The 13637-nt window shown below is 43.1% G+C and overlaps 2 protein-coding genes across 2 annotated transcripts; both read right to left on the bottom strand.

Moving 5' to 3' along the window:
- Positions 1-3319: 3319 nt before the first annotated feature.
- LOC124697932 (histone H2A-like) lies at positions 3320-3867 on the bottom strand. The gene has a single exon (XM_047230455.1). The coding sequence runs from the start codon at positions 3865-3867 to the stop codon at positions 3388-3390; it is 480 nt and encodes a 159-aa protein (XP_047086411.1). The 3' UTR covers positions 3320-3387.
- A 6776-nt stretch (positions 3868-10643) lies between these two features.
- Positions 10644-11183, bottom strand: LOC124697931 (histone H2A-like). Its single transcript, XM_047230454.1, has one exon. The coding sequence runs from the start codon at positions 11181-11183 to the stop codon at positions 10704-10706; it is 480 nt and encodes a 159-aa protein (XP_047086410.1). The 3' UTR covers positions 10644-10703.
- Between the last annotated feature and the right edge of the window lie 2454 nt (positions 11184-13637).

The following is a 13637-nucleotide window of genomic DNA, read 5'->3' as shown; positions in this document are numbered from 1 at the left end:
GGCGATCTGCTGGGCTTCGGAGAAGATTTCTCAGATTGGGGATTGCGAAGTGTGTTGTGAATTGTGAAGAAGACGACGACGAGGTGGGGATTTAAAAGGAATTGAGGGAGATGGTGGTGGGCCAGCCGATCCGCGTGCAAAGGAAATGTGCGGCTGGATCGGTGGGGATTTGGACGACTGCGATCTCCAAACTGCCCTGCGCGCGCGTCAGATCAAGAATCTCTCAAGTTGGACTGGGAAATTTTAGCGCGAACTGATGGATTGAAAGGCGGGAAACTTACATATTGTACCGATCAGATTTCGTGTCATGTTCCATACTCCTGGGTTTACAGTGGTACGTACTTTCTGCTAACGTCACCATATAACAAAATGCATCAAGGTGAAATAACAAATATCAGTTAAAAAGGATAAGTATGATGTTAAAATTAGATTTATGGAAGTTACAACTTGGAAATATTTTAATAAATTCTTAGTGTGACTATAAATATTTATAGAACACAAACTCGAGAGTTCATTAAATATCATAGAACACAAACTCGAGAGTTCATTAAATGTCATAGAACACAAACTTGTGACTGTAAATATTATGTAAATATTTACTACATAATAAATACATCACCGGGCTATTGAAGAATTCATTTAATACATATTTGACTGAATTTTTTTAATAGCATATCATTGTAATTTGGATAATATCTAGGATCTTTCTACTCTTTACCTTGACTTGTCCCCTCATTTAAGCATAGGTATAGTGTCGAACGCTAAAATGGTCGCAAATGACACTTATGGTTTCCTCACTTTCTGGCCCAAGTCCTTTGCAAGTAAACTAGCCATGCATCATGTGTACAAAATGTATGGGAACATGTGTGGAACTTAAATAAAATAATTTATTCATTTGGATAGTATCATAATTGGATGGACCCACACAGAGCTTGGTTGTCTCTCCAACATAGTATGAAGTTAGACTTGATGCATGGGCGGAGGCAGTAAATCTAGTTTGGGTGTACAGAGATAGGTTATTAGAGTTTTACTAATTGATTATGAGATTAGCTTATGATTGTGACCTATGTTTTAGTATGAACTTATATGAAACTTAGTAACTTACACATATTTTATTTCTCCAAAAACATAATGGGTGTACATTTGTACACCCATGTCCTTAGCTGGCTCCGTCTATGACTTGATGGGACCATGCGGTATATTCCTGTTTCTTGTTGATTATGATGTTGGAAGTTTTGCTATTAGGGAATCAAGCTCGCTTCGAGCGAATGGGCATGACCAACTGCCATTTTGAACTATATATTGTTATGGTCGAACAGATCAAGACGCCCATGCATGCATGTAGGGAAAAACAACGTTGCTAGGCAAAGACACAGACATATTTAACTTGATATTGCAATAGGAGAGGCATGGGTAAATGTTTGTGTATTTGTGTAGTATATACACTTCAAAGAAAATCCCTACTTGGCGATCTGATAATATTTATTTGATTAGTGATATACAATACATCTTAACAATTTTTCTTAAGCTATTTTTTTGTTAGTTCATAAGTTTATGCACCATGATTTCATACTTTGGATATCTATTAGACCATGATGGAAACAAAGAAGGTTGGAAAATAAGTGGCCACCTTTTTTTCCTTGGTATTGTTGTACATAGTTGAACATCTAAGGGGATAAAAATTGGGTGAAGCTTGACACTCGGTTTAGGTAGTCCTTTCTCAAGTGACCGAACAATAGCAGTTGGCAAAGAGCTTTAGAGTCAGCATACAACTCGATCCCGGTACTGCCAGCATATTTTTCACTTTTTTTTGCCCCAATAGATGGCATTGTATGCTTGAAATATTCAAACCACACCACCTCGAAAAATTGAACTCTGAAAGAATACTATTGCCAATGGTTTAATACTTTGAAATATGCCATTTATGGTTTATAGTGAATTTTGTTTACACCGTTTGCAATATCTACCTCATTTATTTAACAGTAGTGATACACATATGGAATCAGTTTACACACAGCTCATGGGCTTGTGTGATTGGAAGGGAATCGGCGGTTGCCCCCATTGATTCTCCTTCGCTTGCTCCACCTCCAACCACATCATCCTGACTATACTCTATATATAAATATCATTACAACATTTTTGGTCGGGAAATTAGAATGAATTATTGAGCGAAAAAGAGCAAAGAATGACAAAAAATGACTCTAGGCAAGCCCAATTGGTTGAAGTTTCTTCCTTCAATGCAGTTTCTCCGCCACACTTAGGGAAACAATAACATCGGGTAGGGTGGAATCATGATGTATTTTCAACTGAAAATAGTGTGTAAAAGAAGTCATGATGTATTTCCAATTGAAAACAGTGTGTAAAATTGAAAATAATATTCCCAAGTTTCAAAAGATTCTAAACAATCATGATGTATTTTCAATTGAAAAAAATGTAGTTTAAGCTACACAAAATAACAAAAGTGTAGATCTGATCATGATGATTTCAAATCTCGAAAAAATATAGAGTTTGTCATTTTAATGTAGCTCAAAAAAACATTTAAAATTAAGATTCTACACGTTAGCGGGATATATCATTATCTACTTTCAGAATTTTGTTTGATAATATTTAAAAACATATAAACATAAATTTTTGAATCTTTTAATATGTCAAGAGCACTGGTGCTCGGGAGCCAAAATAGCTTTCCGCGGAAGCAGACCAAACAATTTAAACAAATCATAGAGATTTCTGACATTTTTTCCTACACAGAAGAGAAAACCAATATTACATGGGCACCGTTAGCCAGAAATAAACACTAATCTGAAGCACACAGTCTAAGTCAAATCACTAATCAGGGAAAGTTCAAACATACAAATTCCAAACGTGTATGAGCATCTTCAGTAACACGCGAGAGTAGTTGCCTGCAAAAAAAAAAAGTAACATGCGCGAGAAGTTTAACAAATTCATACGAGAGCACGGCGTTGTACAGCACGGTGTCCGGGAGTCGAAGTCCAACACATGGTGCGCATCGCTGAGTGTACACACTAACAAAATTCGCGCACTGCGATGGAGTTCAAACGCGACGGCGACGCTAGTGATGAGAAAAGGAGAGCAGGCGAGATGAGATGAGGAACCCGCTGAAGATGCAGAGGAAAATTTCACATACAAATCGTTTCAGTAACACGCGAGCAGATCTCACAAACTCATACGTGCGAGCCCATCTGACCAACTAAATCTACATAGCGTTTGGGAACAAAAGACAAACCAAACTATCTATGCAAATCAGAGAGATTTGTGACAATTTTCCTTAGCATCACAGAAGAACCAACATTACATCGACAGGTATAGCCAGAAGCAACCACTAATCTGAAGCACTACACAGAGCGTAAGTCAAATCGATGCGCGCATCTAAGCCTTCTTGGGGGATTTGGTCGCCTTCTTGGGGGACTTGGCAGCCTTCTTCGGCGACTTGGCCTCCTTCTCCACTGTCTTCTTCGGGAGAAGCACGGAGTGGATCTTGGGCAGCACACCTCCGTGAGCGATGGTGACTCCGGCGAGCAGCTTGCCGAGCTCCTCGTCGTTCCTGATGGCGAGCAGCAGGTGGCGCGGGATGATGCGGGACTTCTTGTTGTCCTTGGCGGCGTTTCCCGCGAGCTCCAGCAGCTCCGCGGCAAGGTACTCCAGGACGGCGGCGAGGTACACGGGGGCGCCGGTGCCGACCCGCTGCGCGTACCGGCCCTTCTTGAGGTAGCGCCCGACGCGGCTGACAGGGAACTGGAGGCCGGCCTTGACGGACCTGCTCACCGACTTCTTCCTGGGACCGCCTGCCTTGCGTCCGGCCGCTCCCTTCTTCGCCTTGCCGACGGCTGCAGTGCTTGAGGCGTCCATGGCAATCTGCTGGGCTTCGGAGAAGATTTCTCGGATTGGGGATTGCGAAGTGTGTTGTGAATTGTGAAGAAGACGACGAGGTGGGGATTTAAAAGGAGTTGAGGGAGATGGTGGTGGGCCAGCCGATCCGCGTGCAAAGGAAATGTGCGGCTGGATCGGTGGGGATTTGGACGGCTGCGATCTCCAAACTGCCCTGCGCGCGCGTCAGATCAAGAATCTCTCAAGTTGGACTGGGAAATTTTAGCGCGAACTGATGGATTGAAAGGCGGGAAACTTACATATTGTTCCATACTCCTGGGTTTACAGTGGTACGTACTTTCTGCTAACGTCACCATATAACAAAATGCATCAAGGTGAAATAACAAATACTCCCTCCGTTCCTTTCTATAGTGCCTATAGATTTTTGGCATTTGTTTCAGAATATAATGTTGTAGCTTAGCTTTTTTTCAATTAACTCCTCTCCGTTCATCTCCCAAATCGTCCAGCTCCCAAAATTGTTATGAGAAGTTAGGAAGATATGGATTTCCCAAATTTTACGTTGATCTCAAATCGTTCAGCTAAAGGTCTTGTGTAAAAAATACTCTTGCGCTAATTTCCGTGCCAAGAAACAATAGGCACTATAGAATGGAACAGAGGGAGTATCAGTTAAAAAGGATAAGTATGATGTTAAAATTAGATTTATGGAAGTTACAACTTGGAAATATTTTAATAAATTCTTAGTATGAGTGTAATATTTATAGAATGCAACTCAAGAGTTCAGTAATAGAGCTAAAAAATGACCGGTTTTAGGGTTTTATCTCATACGAATACGAGCATGAGAAGGCCATTATCGTAAAAAGTGAAAGACATTAAAAGTAGTTGAAAACCGATATAAAACATACTCGATGCTAGACTCACTATAACATGGTAGTTCATTGTTCTCAATAATTGAACAGGTTGAAAGGAATGATAACCTAAATAATTGGGTCATCATGATGAAGAGGTTTTGATGGCACAAAAAGCTTGATTTCTTGAATCCGAGCTTCGTGACATGAGAGGATAAATACCCGGCAAAGCACGTTTACAAGATGTGCGCATATCCATAAAGTATTTCAAATGACATTCATAAGTTGGTTTAGTTTTCTTAATCATCTTACACATATATGTTTTTCCGTTGATGGTGCCAATAAGGTAAACGCATTAATGTATATTAATATTGGCATGCTTGATATTACCACACAACGGTTGGATTTTTGTGATACAACATACTGATAGATGTAATAAAAATGGTACATTTCTCTTAGTGCACAATAAATACATCACCAGGCTTTTGAAGAATTTGTTTAATAGATATTTGATTGAACCTTTTGTAATAGCATATCTGATAGCAACTTCAATAGTATCTATCATCTTTATGTCCACTACTCTCTACTATTTACCTTGACTTATTCCCTCGGTACTTTTTTGATGAAAGCGAATGATGCTAATGCAAAGTGCTTGAAGGATATGTTGGATATTTATTGTGCATCTTCAGGACAACTCGTTAGTGTTGGTAAATCTAGTGTATATATTTCAGTCCTAACACCGGGGCTAAAGTAAGAGAGGAGGTTTGCAAAATTCTTGATATTATGACAGAAGCTATATCAGATATGTACCTTGGCCTGAACCTTGAACTTCAGTCGGCAGGTACTGGCGCGAGCCGCTCCAGAGCTCCCAGAAAACCCTAAAAGAGGCCTCCCACGATCTACTCCCCCGGCCGCTGCCGCCGCCGGCGCCGGCGGTGGCGGCCGCGCCCGGCCGTCGAAGGCGGCGGGCAGGGTCGGCGCGCCCCCGACGGGTTCCTCTCGCGCGGGGGGGAAACGTCTCCGGGGCGGCGCGTGTGGCGTGGGTGCGTGGAGTCGGAGGAGCTCGCCGGAGCACGACCGGGAGGCGCGGACGAGTGGCGGAGCCTGGCGGGGAGGCAGAGGAGCGGGAGCGGAGTGGCTCGTCGGTGCTGGTTGGGGTGAAGGCACGTGCCATGGCGTCGGCCGCGGCGGCCCCGCAGTGCGTCCTTGGAGGAGTTCCTGGCGCAACGGCCGTCTGCTGTGCGACGCGGGCGCGCTTCAGAGCCTCCAGGCGGTGCCGACAATGGAGAGGGAGGAGGAGGCGCGGGGCCCCGATCTGGATCCTCCCTGGGCTCGATCTGGGTTCTCCTTGGGCCTGATCTGGGTCCATCCTGGGCCTGAGCCGGGTTCCATGGGCCAGCTGCGTTGCGGCTGCCGTCAGCCAGGAGTGGTCTGACTGTGGGCGCTCTGCAGCCTGGTACGTGCAGAGAATGGTTCGGTGGCTGCGACCCGCCTAGGCTGGAGGAAGGAGATGAGCGCGTCTTCTTGGGTGTGCTTGGGTTCGGTGGACCACGATGTTGAGGCTCCGCTGCGAGGTGTTGCGGCGGTGGTGGTGTGATCGACAAGAGCAACAGCCCAAGCCGGCGGGTTGTGTGGGCAGGGTGCGGACATACGGACGAAAGTCTAGCCGCCTTTTGGTGTCGGCGGCGACGGCGCCCGTGGGCGTCGTTCTCCTCCTTGGAGGCGTCGTTGAGGTGTGTCGGCACCATCCCGCTCCCGCTTTGGTTTGGTGATGTCTTCGGGTGAAAGCCTAGGTTCGGAGTAGAATCGGCGCAATGGCGGCATCTCGATGTCGTCCCTCCGTTGGGAGCATTGCGTTCGGAGACACGGCATGTTGTTTTCTTTTGCGATCCTCCGGTGCTCGTTGCTTTCCAAGGTGGATCGTCCGGGGCGCTAGGTACGATGTCGCCGGAGAGTCCAAGACGATGCCTTTCTCGAGGCCGACCAAGTTCCGCCATCTTCTTCTTTGATGGTGCGTTGACAAGGAGAGCTCAGGTGGAGGTGTCTTCTTCGGAGGTGGCCGGCGTAGAGCGAGACGCGGTTCGGTGCTCTTCTTAGGATAGGCTCTTTTGTGTCGGAGTTGTAATATCGTGGTGGCTGTCTTAGGAATAGCCTGGAGTGGAGTTCGGAGTGGAGTTCGTATTGCGCTCGTTGTTCGCAGCGGGTTGTAATCATCTTGTAATCTTTTTTCTGCCTTCTATAAAGATATGGTACGCCTTTGGCGTACTCTCGAAAAAAAGATATGTACCTTGGACTGCCATCTATTGTGGCAGCGGACAGAAGTGATTGTTTTAAGTTTTTGGTTGAGAGAGTACAAAAAATCATCAACGGGTGGAAAGGAAAAAAAAAGTTTATCAATGGGTGGTAAGGAGGTTCTTCTTAAAGCAGTGGCACAAGCAATATCAGTATATGCGATGTTTGTATTCAAAATTCCGAAAAGTATTTGCAAAGGAATAACCGATCCAATCTCGCAGTTCTAGTGGGATGATGATGTCAATGATAAGAAGATGTATTGGTTTGCGTGGTGCAATTGTGTATTCCCAAGAAGGCAGGAGGACTTGGGTTCCGAGATCCTCTTTCTTTCAACTTGGCAATGCTAGCGAAGCAGGCTTGGAGGTTACTATGTGAACCTGATTCTTTATGTGCCAGAGTTTTGCGAGCAAAATATTACCCGGATGGTAAACTTTTAAAAGCCAAAATGAAGAGTGGAGCTTCGTTTACTTGGCAAAGTATTTTGGCGGGTATCCGAACTTTCAATAGAGGTTGTATATGGCTGAGTGTTAGATGGGTCTCAAATTGATATCTGGAATGACCCATGGATACGCCCAGATGGTATGGTTATTACTCCCAGAGGAAACGTACTATCAAAAGTGGAGGAGCTTATTAGTCCAATTACTGGTGATTGGGATGAGGACATTGTTAGAGAAAACTTTTTGACTATTGATGCTAACAGGATTCTTGCTATACCACTATCAACAAATGGTATGGAGGATTTTGTGGCATGGAGATACACAAAGAATTCTCTTTTCACTGTTGGTTCAGCTTACCACGGCGAGTGGAAACATCAGTTTCGGAGTAGGGAGAGAAATATTTACGCTCCAGGGCAATCAAGCATAAATAATGTATGGGATTCTCTATGGAAATCTTCGGTTTAGGCAAAGGTAAAAATATTTGCATGGAAATCTCCTCATGGTATTCTTCCTTGTTATGGTGTCCTTGCAAATAGACATGTGCTATTATCTAGCCAATGCCCACGATGTGACATCCATTGTGAAGATATATGGCATACTCTCTTTGGTTGTGATAATTATTTGGAAGTTTGGAGGAAACTTGGACTAGCAGATAAGATAGAAGATGCAATGCTAGTTGATCGAGCAGGTAGTGTTGTCCTTGAAGAATTGATAGTGAATCAGCATGTTGAAAAATACAAGGGAATTGATTCTTATCGCCTCCTGAAATATATGGTGGATGCACCGTCAACTTGTGCATGGTGAGAAATTACCTACAAGTTCGATTGTTGCGATATCCATTCGAGTAATTACAACAATTAATATAAGGGCAATCGGAAAGAATTCAGAAAATAAGAAGAGTGCATGGACAAAAGCGAAAGAAGGACATGTTATGGTCAATGTCGATGCAAGTTTCAATCCAGCGAATCTTGCAGGTGGAATAGGAGCGGCCATTAGAGATGATCATGGGCGATTTATTGTTGCATGTAACGTTTCGGTCCAATATACCATTGATGCAAACACCTTAAAAGCTCAAGCGATTAGTAGAGGCATTGCATTGGCCAATGAGGTGGGTTGTTCGCGTATTATTATTCAATACGATTGTCTACAAGTGATTGAATCCCTTCAGACGGGAAGTTTCCCATCAACATCGGCGGCTGTTCTTTTTATGATATTTATATCCAACCTTCTACGTTTTCTAGTTGTGAGTTTAGGTTCTATAATAGGGAAGCAAACTTTGTTGTTGATTGCTTATCAAGAGAGATGGATTCACTCCCATGTGTATGGGTAGATGATCCCCGAGTTTTATTGTTTCCCTTTAAATTGACGATGTATCTATTATTTGATTAATAAATCTTGCAGCAGCCTGCTGTTTCCCTCAAAAATTCTTTCTCCTAATGTCACCATATAACAAAATGCATCAACGTGAAATAACAATATCAGTCAAAAAAAAGATAAGTATGATGTCAAAATTAGAGTTATGGATGTTACAACTTGGAAAGATGTTAATAAATTCTTAGTATGATTGTAATATTTATAGAATGCAAACTCAAGAGTTCAGTAATAGAGTTAAAAATGACCGATTTTAGGGTTTTATCTCATACGAATACGAGCATGAGAAGGCCATTACCGTAAAAAAGGTGAAAGGCATTAAAAGTAGTTGAAAGCTAATATAAAACATACTCGATGCTAGACTCACTATAACATGGTAGTTCATTGTTCTCAATAATTGAACAGTTTGAAAGGAATGATAACCTAAATGACTGGGTTATCATGATGAAGAGGTTTTGATGGCACCAAAAGCTTGATTTCTTTAATCCGAGCTTCGTGACGTGAGAGGATAAATACCCGTCGAAGCACGTTTACAAGATGTGCGCATATCCATAAAGTATTTCAAATGACATTTATAAGTTGGTTTAGTTTTCTTAATCATCTTACACATATATATTTTTCCCGTTGATGGTGCCAATAAGGTAAACGCATTAATGTATATTAATATTCGCATGCTTGATATTACCACACAACGGCTGGATTTTTGTGATACAGTAGATGTAATAAAAATGGTACATTTCTCTTAGTGCACAATAAATACATCACTGGACTTTTGAAGAATTTGTTTAATAGATATTTGATTGGACCTTTTTTAATAGCATATCTGATAGCAACTTCAATAGTATCTATCGTCTTTATGTCCACTACTCTCTACTCTTTATCTTGACTTATTCCCTCAGTTAAGCATAAATATAGTGTCAAATGCTAAAATGGTTGCAAGTGACACTTATGTTTCCTCACTTTCTGACCAGGTCCTTTGCAAGTAGCTTAAATAAAGTACGGAGTAACTCATTCATTTGGGTAGTATCATAATTGAATGGCTCCCATAGAGCTTGGTTTCTCTCGAACATATGAATTTAGACTTGATGGGATCATGCGGTATATTCTTGTTTCTTGTTTATTGTGATTTTGGAAGTTGAGCTATTAGGGAATCAAGCTAGCTTCAAGGAAACCTGCATGAACAAATTACTTTGAGAACTACTGTTATTTGAATGGATCAAGACGCCCATGTAGGAAAAAACAACGCTGCCAGGCAAAGACACAGACATATTTGACTCTTTTTTTGAGAATCACGGACATATTTGACTTGATATTGCAATAGAAGAAGCATGGGTAAATGTTAGTATATTTTTTTTTTGCGAATAGGGTAAATGTTAGTATATGTGTGTCTTAGATACACTTCAAAGAAAATCCCTACTTGAATGCGGTCCTGTATAATGGAACAAAACTGCGAATATGCAAAGCAATTTTTCTTGAGCATATATGCATAGCAATTAATAGGTGATCACATCAACTGTTTCACATATGGCTTGGCCTGAGCAGACTACCACCCGATGGCACAGGCTGATATGCTCGGCATAGATCTCATATTTTTTCCTTCGATATTTTTTCGCAATTTCGTTGCCTGGGGGTCTTGTTCAGTAATTTTGTGGTTTGTAGCTGTGGGCCCAAGTTTAATGGAATTCTAGTTCCACCACTGCCGATGCGGAGTACCAACTAAATCTAGAGTGGCAGCTAAATCTACATAGCGTTCAGGAACAAAAGAAAGACAACACAATTTACGCAAATCAGAGAGATTTCTGACAAATTTCCTTGGCAGCACAGAAGACAAACATTACAATGACAAGTATAGCCAGAAGCAACCACTAATCTGAAGTACTACAAAGAGCGTAAGTCAAATCGGTGCGCGCATTTAAGCCTTCTTGGGGGATTTGGCGGCCTTCTTGGGGGACTTGGCAGGCTTCTTGGGCGACTTGGCCTCCTTCTCCACCGTCTTCTTCGGGAGAAGCACGGAGTGGATCTTGGGTAGCACGCCTCCGTGCGCGATGGTGACGCCGGCGAGCAGCTTGCCGAGCTCCTCGTCGTTCCTGATGGCGAGCAGCAGGTGGCGCGGGATGATGCGGGACTTCTTGTTGTCCTTTGCGGCGTTCCCGGCGAGCTCCAGCAGCTCGGCGGCGAGGTACTCGAGGACGGCGGCGAGGTACACGGGGGCGCCGGTGCCGACGCGCTGCGCGTAGCGGCCCTTCTTGAGGTACCGCCCGATGCGGCCGACGGGGAACTGGAGCCCGGCCTTGACGGACCGCGTCACGGACTTCTTCCTGGGCCCGCCGGCCTTGCGCCCGGCCGCTCCCTTCTTGGCCTTGCCGCCGGTGGCCGTGGTTGAGGCGTCCATTGGATGCTTCGAAAGGAGGAAAGCTTTGTGAGCGTAGAGAGAGCTGTGGCTGGGGGATTGCGGAGTGTGTTGGTGAATGGACAGGAGAGGCGGGTGAGTATTTAAGCGGCGTGGGTGGAACGGTGGTGGGCCCGTCGATCCGCGTGACTAGCAGTGGACGGTTGGATCGGCTGGAGAATGGACGGGTGTGATGGCCACACCGCCGTCCTTCCGTGAATTCTACCCCGCGCGTTGGATCTAGTGCGAGTGACGGTTTTGGTTCTATTGAATGGAGCGGGAAGTGAAATTTATTTCTAATAATCAGCTCTCCAATAGATAGGGTGTTTCTACAGCAAAGTAGTACGTAGTACTACGTACAACTACCTCCGATTTAAGAAATAAGGCGTCCTTGTTTTACGTGCTATTCGTTTGACTAAGTATTACTTTAAATATATAAAGATTGTTTGTATAAAATTAACATCATTAGAAAGTGCTTTTCAATACGAATCCAACGATACTAATTATATATAATATAACCAAGATTTTGTTGCTCAATTTTTATGGTCAAAGTTCGTCTTGGATTACGCGTGCGCCTTATTCCTTCGGACGGAGGTAGTAGCTCGGAAAAGGTTTTAATTGCTACGGTTGTTGTATTGCGGAAATTAGCACTTCATATTCTTCTATTTTACTAGATTGAGATTTTTTTGGAAGAATTTAGCACTTCATTGTTTTGAGGAAAAGAGATTTTTTGAACAGTTGGCGTCAATCTCACAGGACCATCATGTGCATACGATCCATCAATGTTAGGCTTCGCCCTCCCTTCTTTCGACACTTGCAATCTTTTTATCGGTCTTCCCTCTCTCGGTCGTTGCAACATTTCTTTTTTTTCGATTAAATCCTAGTTGATATATATGTAGTTTGTTTAATTAGCGTAGATGACTCAAAATATGAGGAGATCCTTCAACTAATGACACGTATTTCTTCTTTGCTACGTCATGGGCAAACCATATTCGTCATAGGAGCGTGAGGTTCATGGCTCGTCGGGGCTCGGTTAGATTGCTTAGCATCTGGACTAGAGTCCTAGTATGAATCCGCAAGGCATCATCTTGAATCTATCATAGCGAATTCATATCACTCCAACGGTAACACGCATACGGGCACCCGACGAAACACGTGAACGGTGTGTTTGGTGCCCTATGGGTTTCTGCCGACTGGAACCCCGCATGTGCAGTTCGACCTATGTGGGGCACCGTACTTAAAGCACCTTCAAGCCAGAATTGCTTGGAACACCCAAACCGGTTGTTTTCGTTGAATTAGGCTTGGTGAAGTGCGACGGAGGCAAACAAGTAGACACGTGAGTAAGAGCAAGAGATATTGTGTTCCTTCAAGAACACGTGCCACAATACAATCGCCAATCACTCTATCATGTCACTCTCATCTCTAATCTTCATTGGCAGTTCGTCCCTTCCGTCACATCCTCGGCTTCATCACGATCATCGATGGCAGGAAGATCCAGATGGCGACCTCCGCTCCCACCGCCTATCTGGCTATGAGGAGGTGTTGCATCAACTCATCAGTGGGTGTAAGCCCTCATATCCTTACCTTATGAAGAATATGGGATGTTAGATTTGTATGTAGGACGTTGGTTTGGTGGTTCTGTATGACATGCATTTGTAGATATGTAACTCGAACGTTAGTTTATCGGTTTGATATTGGTGTATTAGTATGTTGTGGCATGTTTGTTGGCTAGCACTTTTCGTAGCTGAGATAATGTGTGCATCCATGTATGGGTTGTTTGATTTGGTTGTTCGTGCTTCCTGGGGATTCATCTTCTGGCAATATGGTCAATATTTAATGTTTAGGGTTTGATCATGTGCATATTTCTTTTATTACGCTCATATTAGGTTAGCTCTTTCAGAAGTCGGGCAAATATGTGGATCCATAATTGCAGTGTTTGATTTTATTTTACTTCACTCCGTTTTGGGGGGCAATTACTTATTAGGGTTCCATGAGTCATTATTCTCATGATTAGTTTGATTGATGTGTGTGTGGAAGAACCTCAATTGGTTGCATGCCAATTATATTGGTCTTCCCACACACATTGCTTATACAAGGCACTGGTACACCCATTTTTTGCCACTCCCAATGATTAATGTGTTTAGTTATACGGAGTCCCTATACTACATAGTGTTATGTACAGATAAATTATGCGTGCAAGATCTCTCTGGTACCAATGGATGGTCTTTTGAGCGGTGCTTCTTACTATGAAGATTTCATGTTTTTTCCTTTACTATTTGCCACAACCGCTGATTAAAATGTGTCACGGTTTAGTTTAGGGGATGGCCCTATTGTGTTGAAGGAGTTATGCCCCTAGATGCAATAATAATAAGAGTTATATATTATCTAAAACTCCATGTTTATTATTAAGTTTATCCTTTTATGCAATAAATGTTGTGCTCCTCGAATATGAGATTC

The sequence above is a fragment of the Lolium rigidum genome, chromosome 3, assembly GCF_022539505.1.
Source record: "Lolium rigidum isolate FL_2022 chromosome 3, APGP_CSIRO_Lrig_0.1, whole genome shotgun sequence".
NCBI classification, from domain to species: domain Eukaryota; kingdom Viridiplantae; phylum Streptophyta; class Magnoliopsida; order Poales; family Poaceae; genus Lolium; species Lolium rigidum.
Note: the sequence above shows the minus strand (reverse complement) of the source record. Positions and strands in the feature narration are given on the sequence as shown.

Bases quoted from the DNA above. Each gene is read 5' to 3' on its own strand.
- LOC124697932 (XM_047230455.1), bottom strand. From the start codon at position 3,867: ATGGACGCCTCAAGCACTGCAGCCGTCGGCAAGGCGAAGAAGGGAGCG.
- LOC124697931 (XM_047230454.1), bottom strand. From the start codon at position 11,183: ATGGACGCCTCAACCACGGCCACCGGCGGCAAGGCCAAGAAGGGAGCG.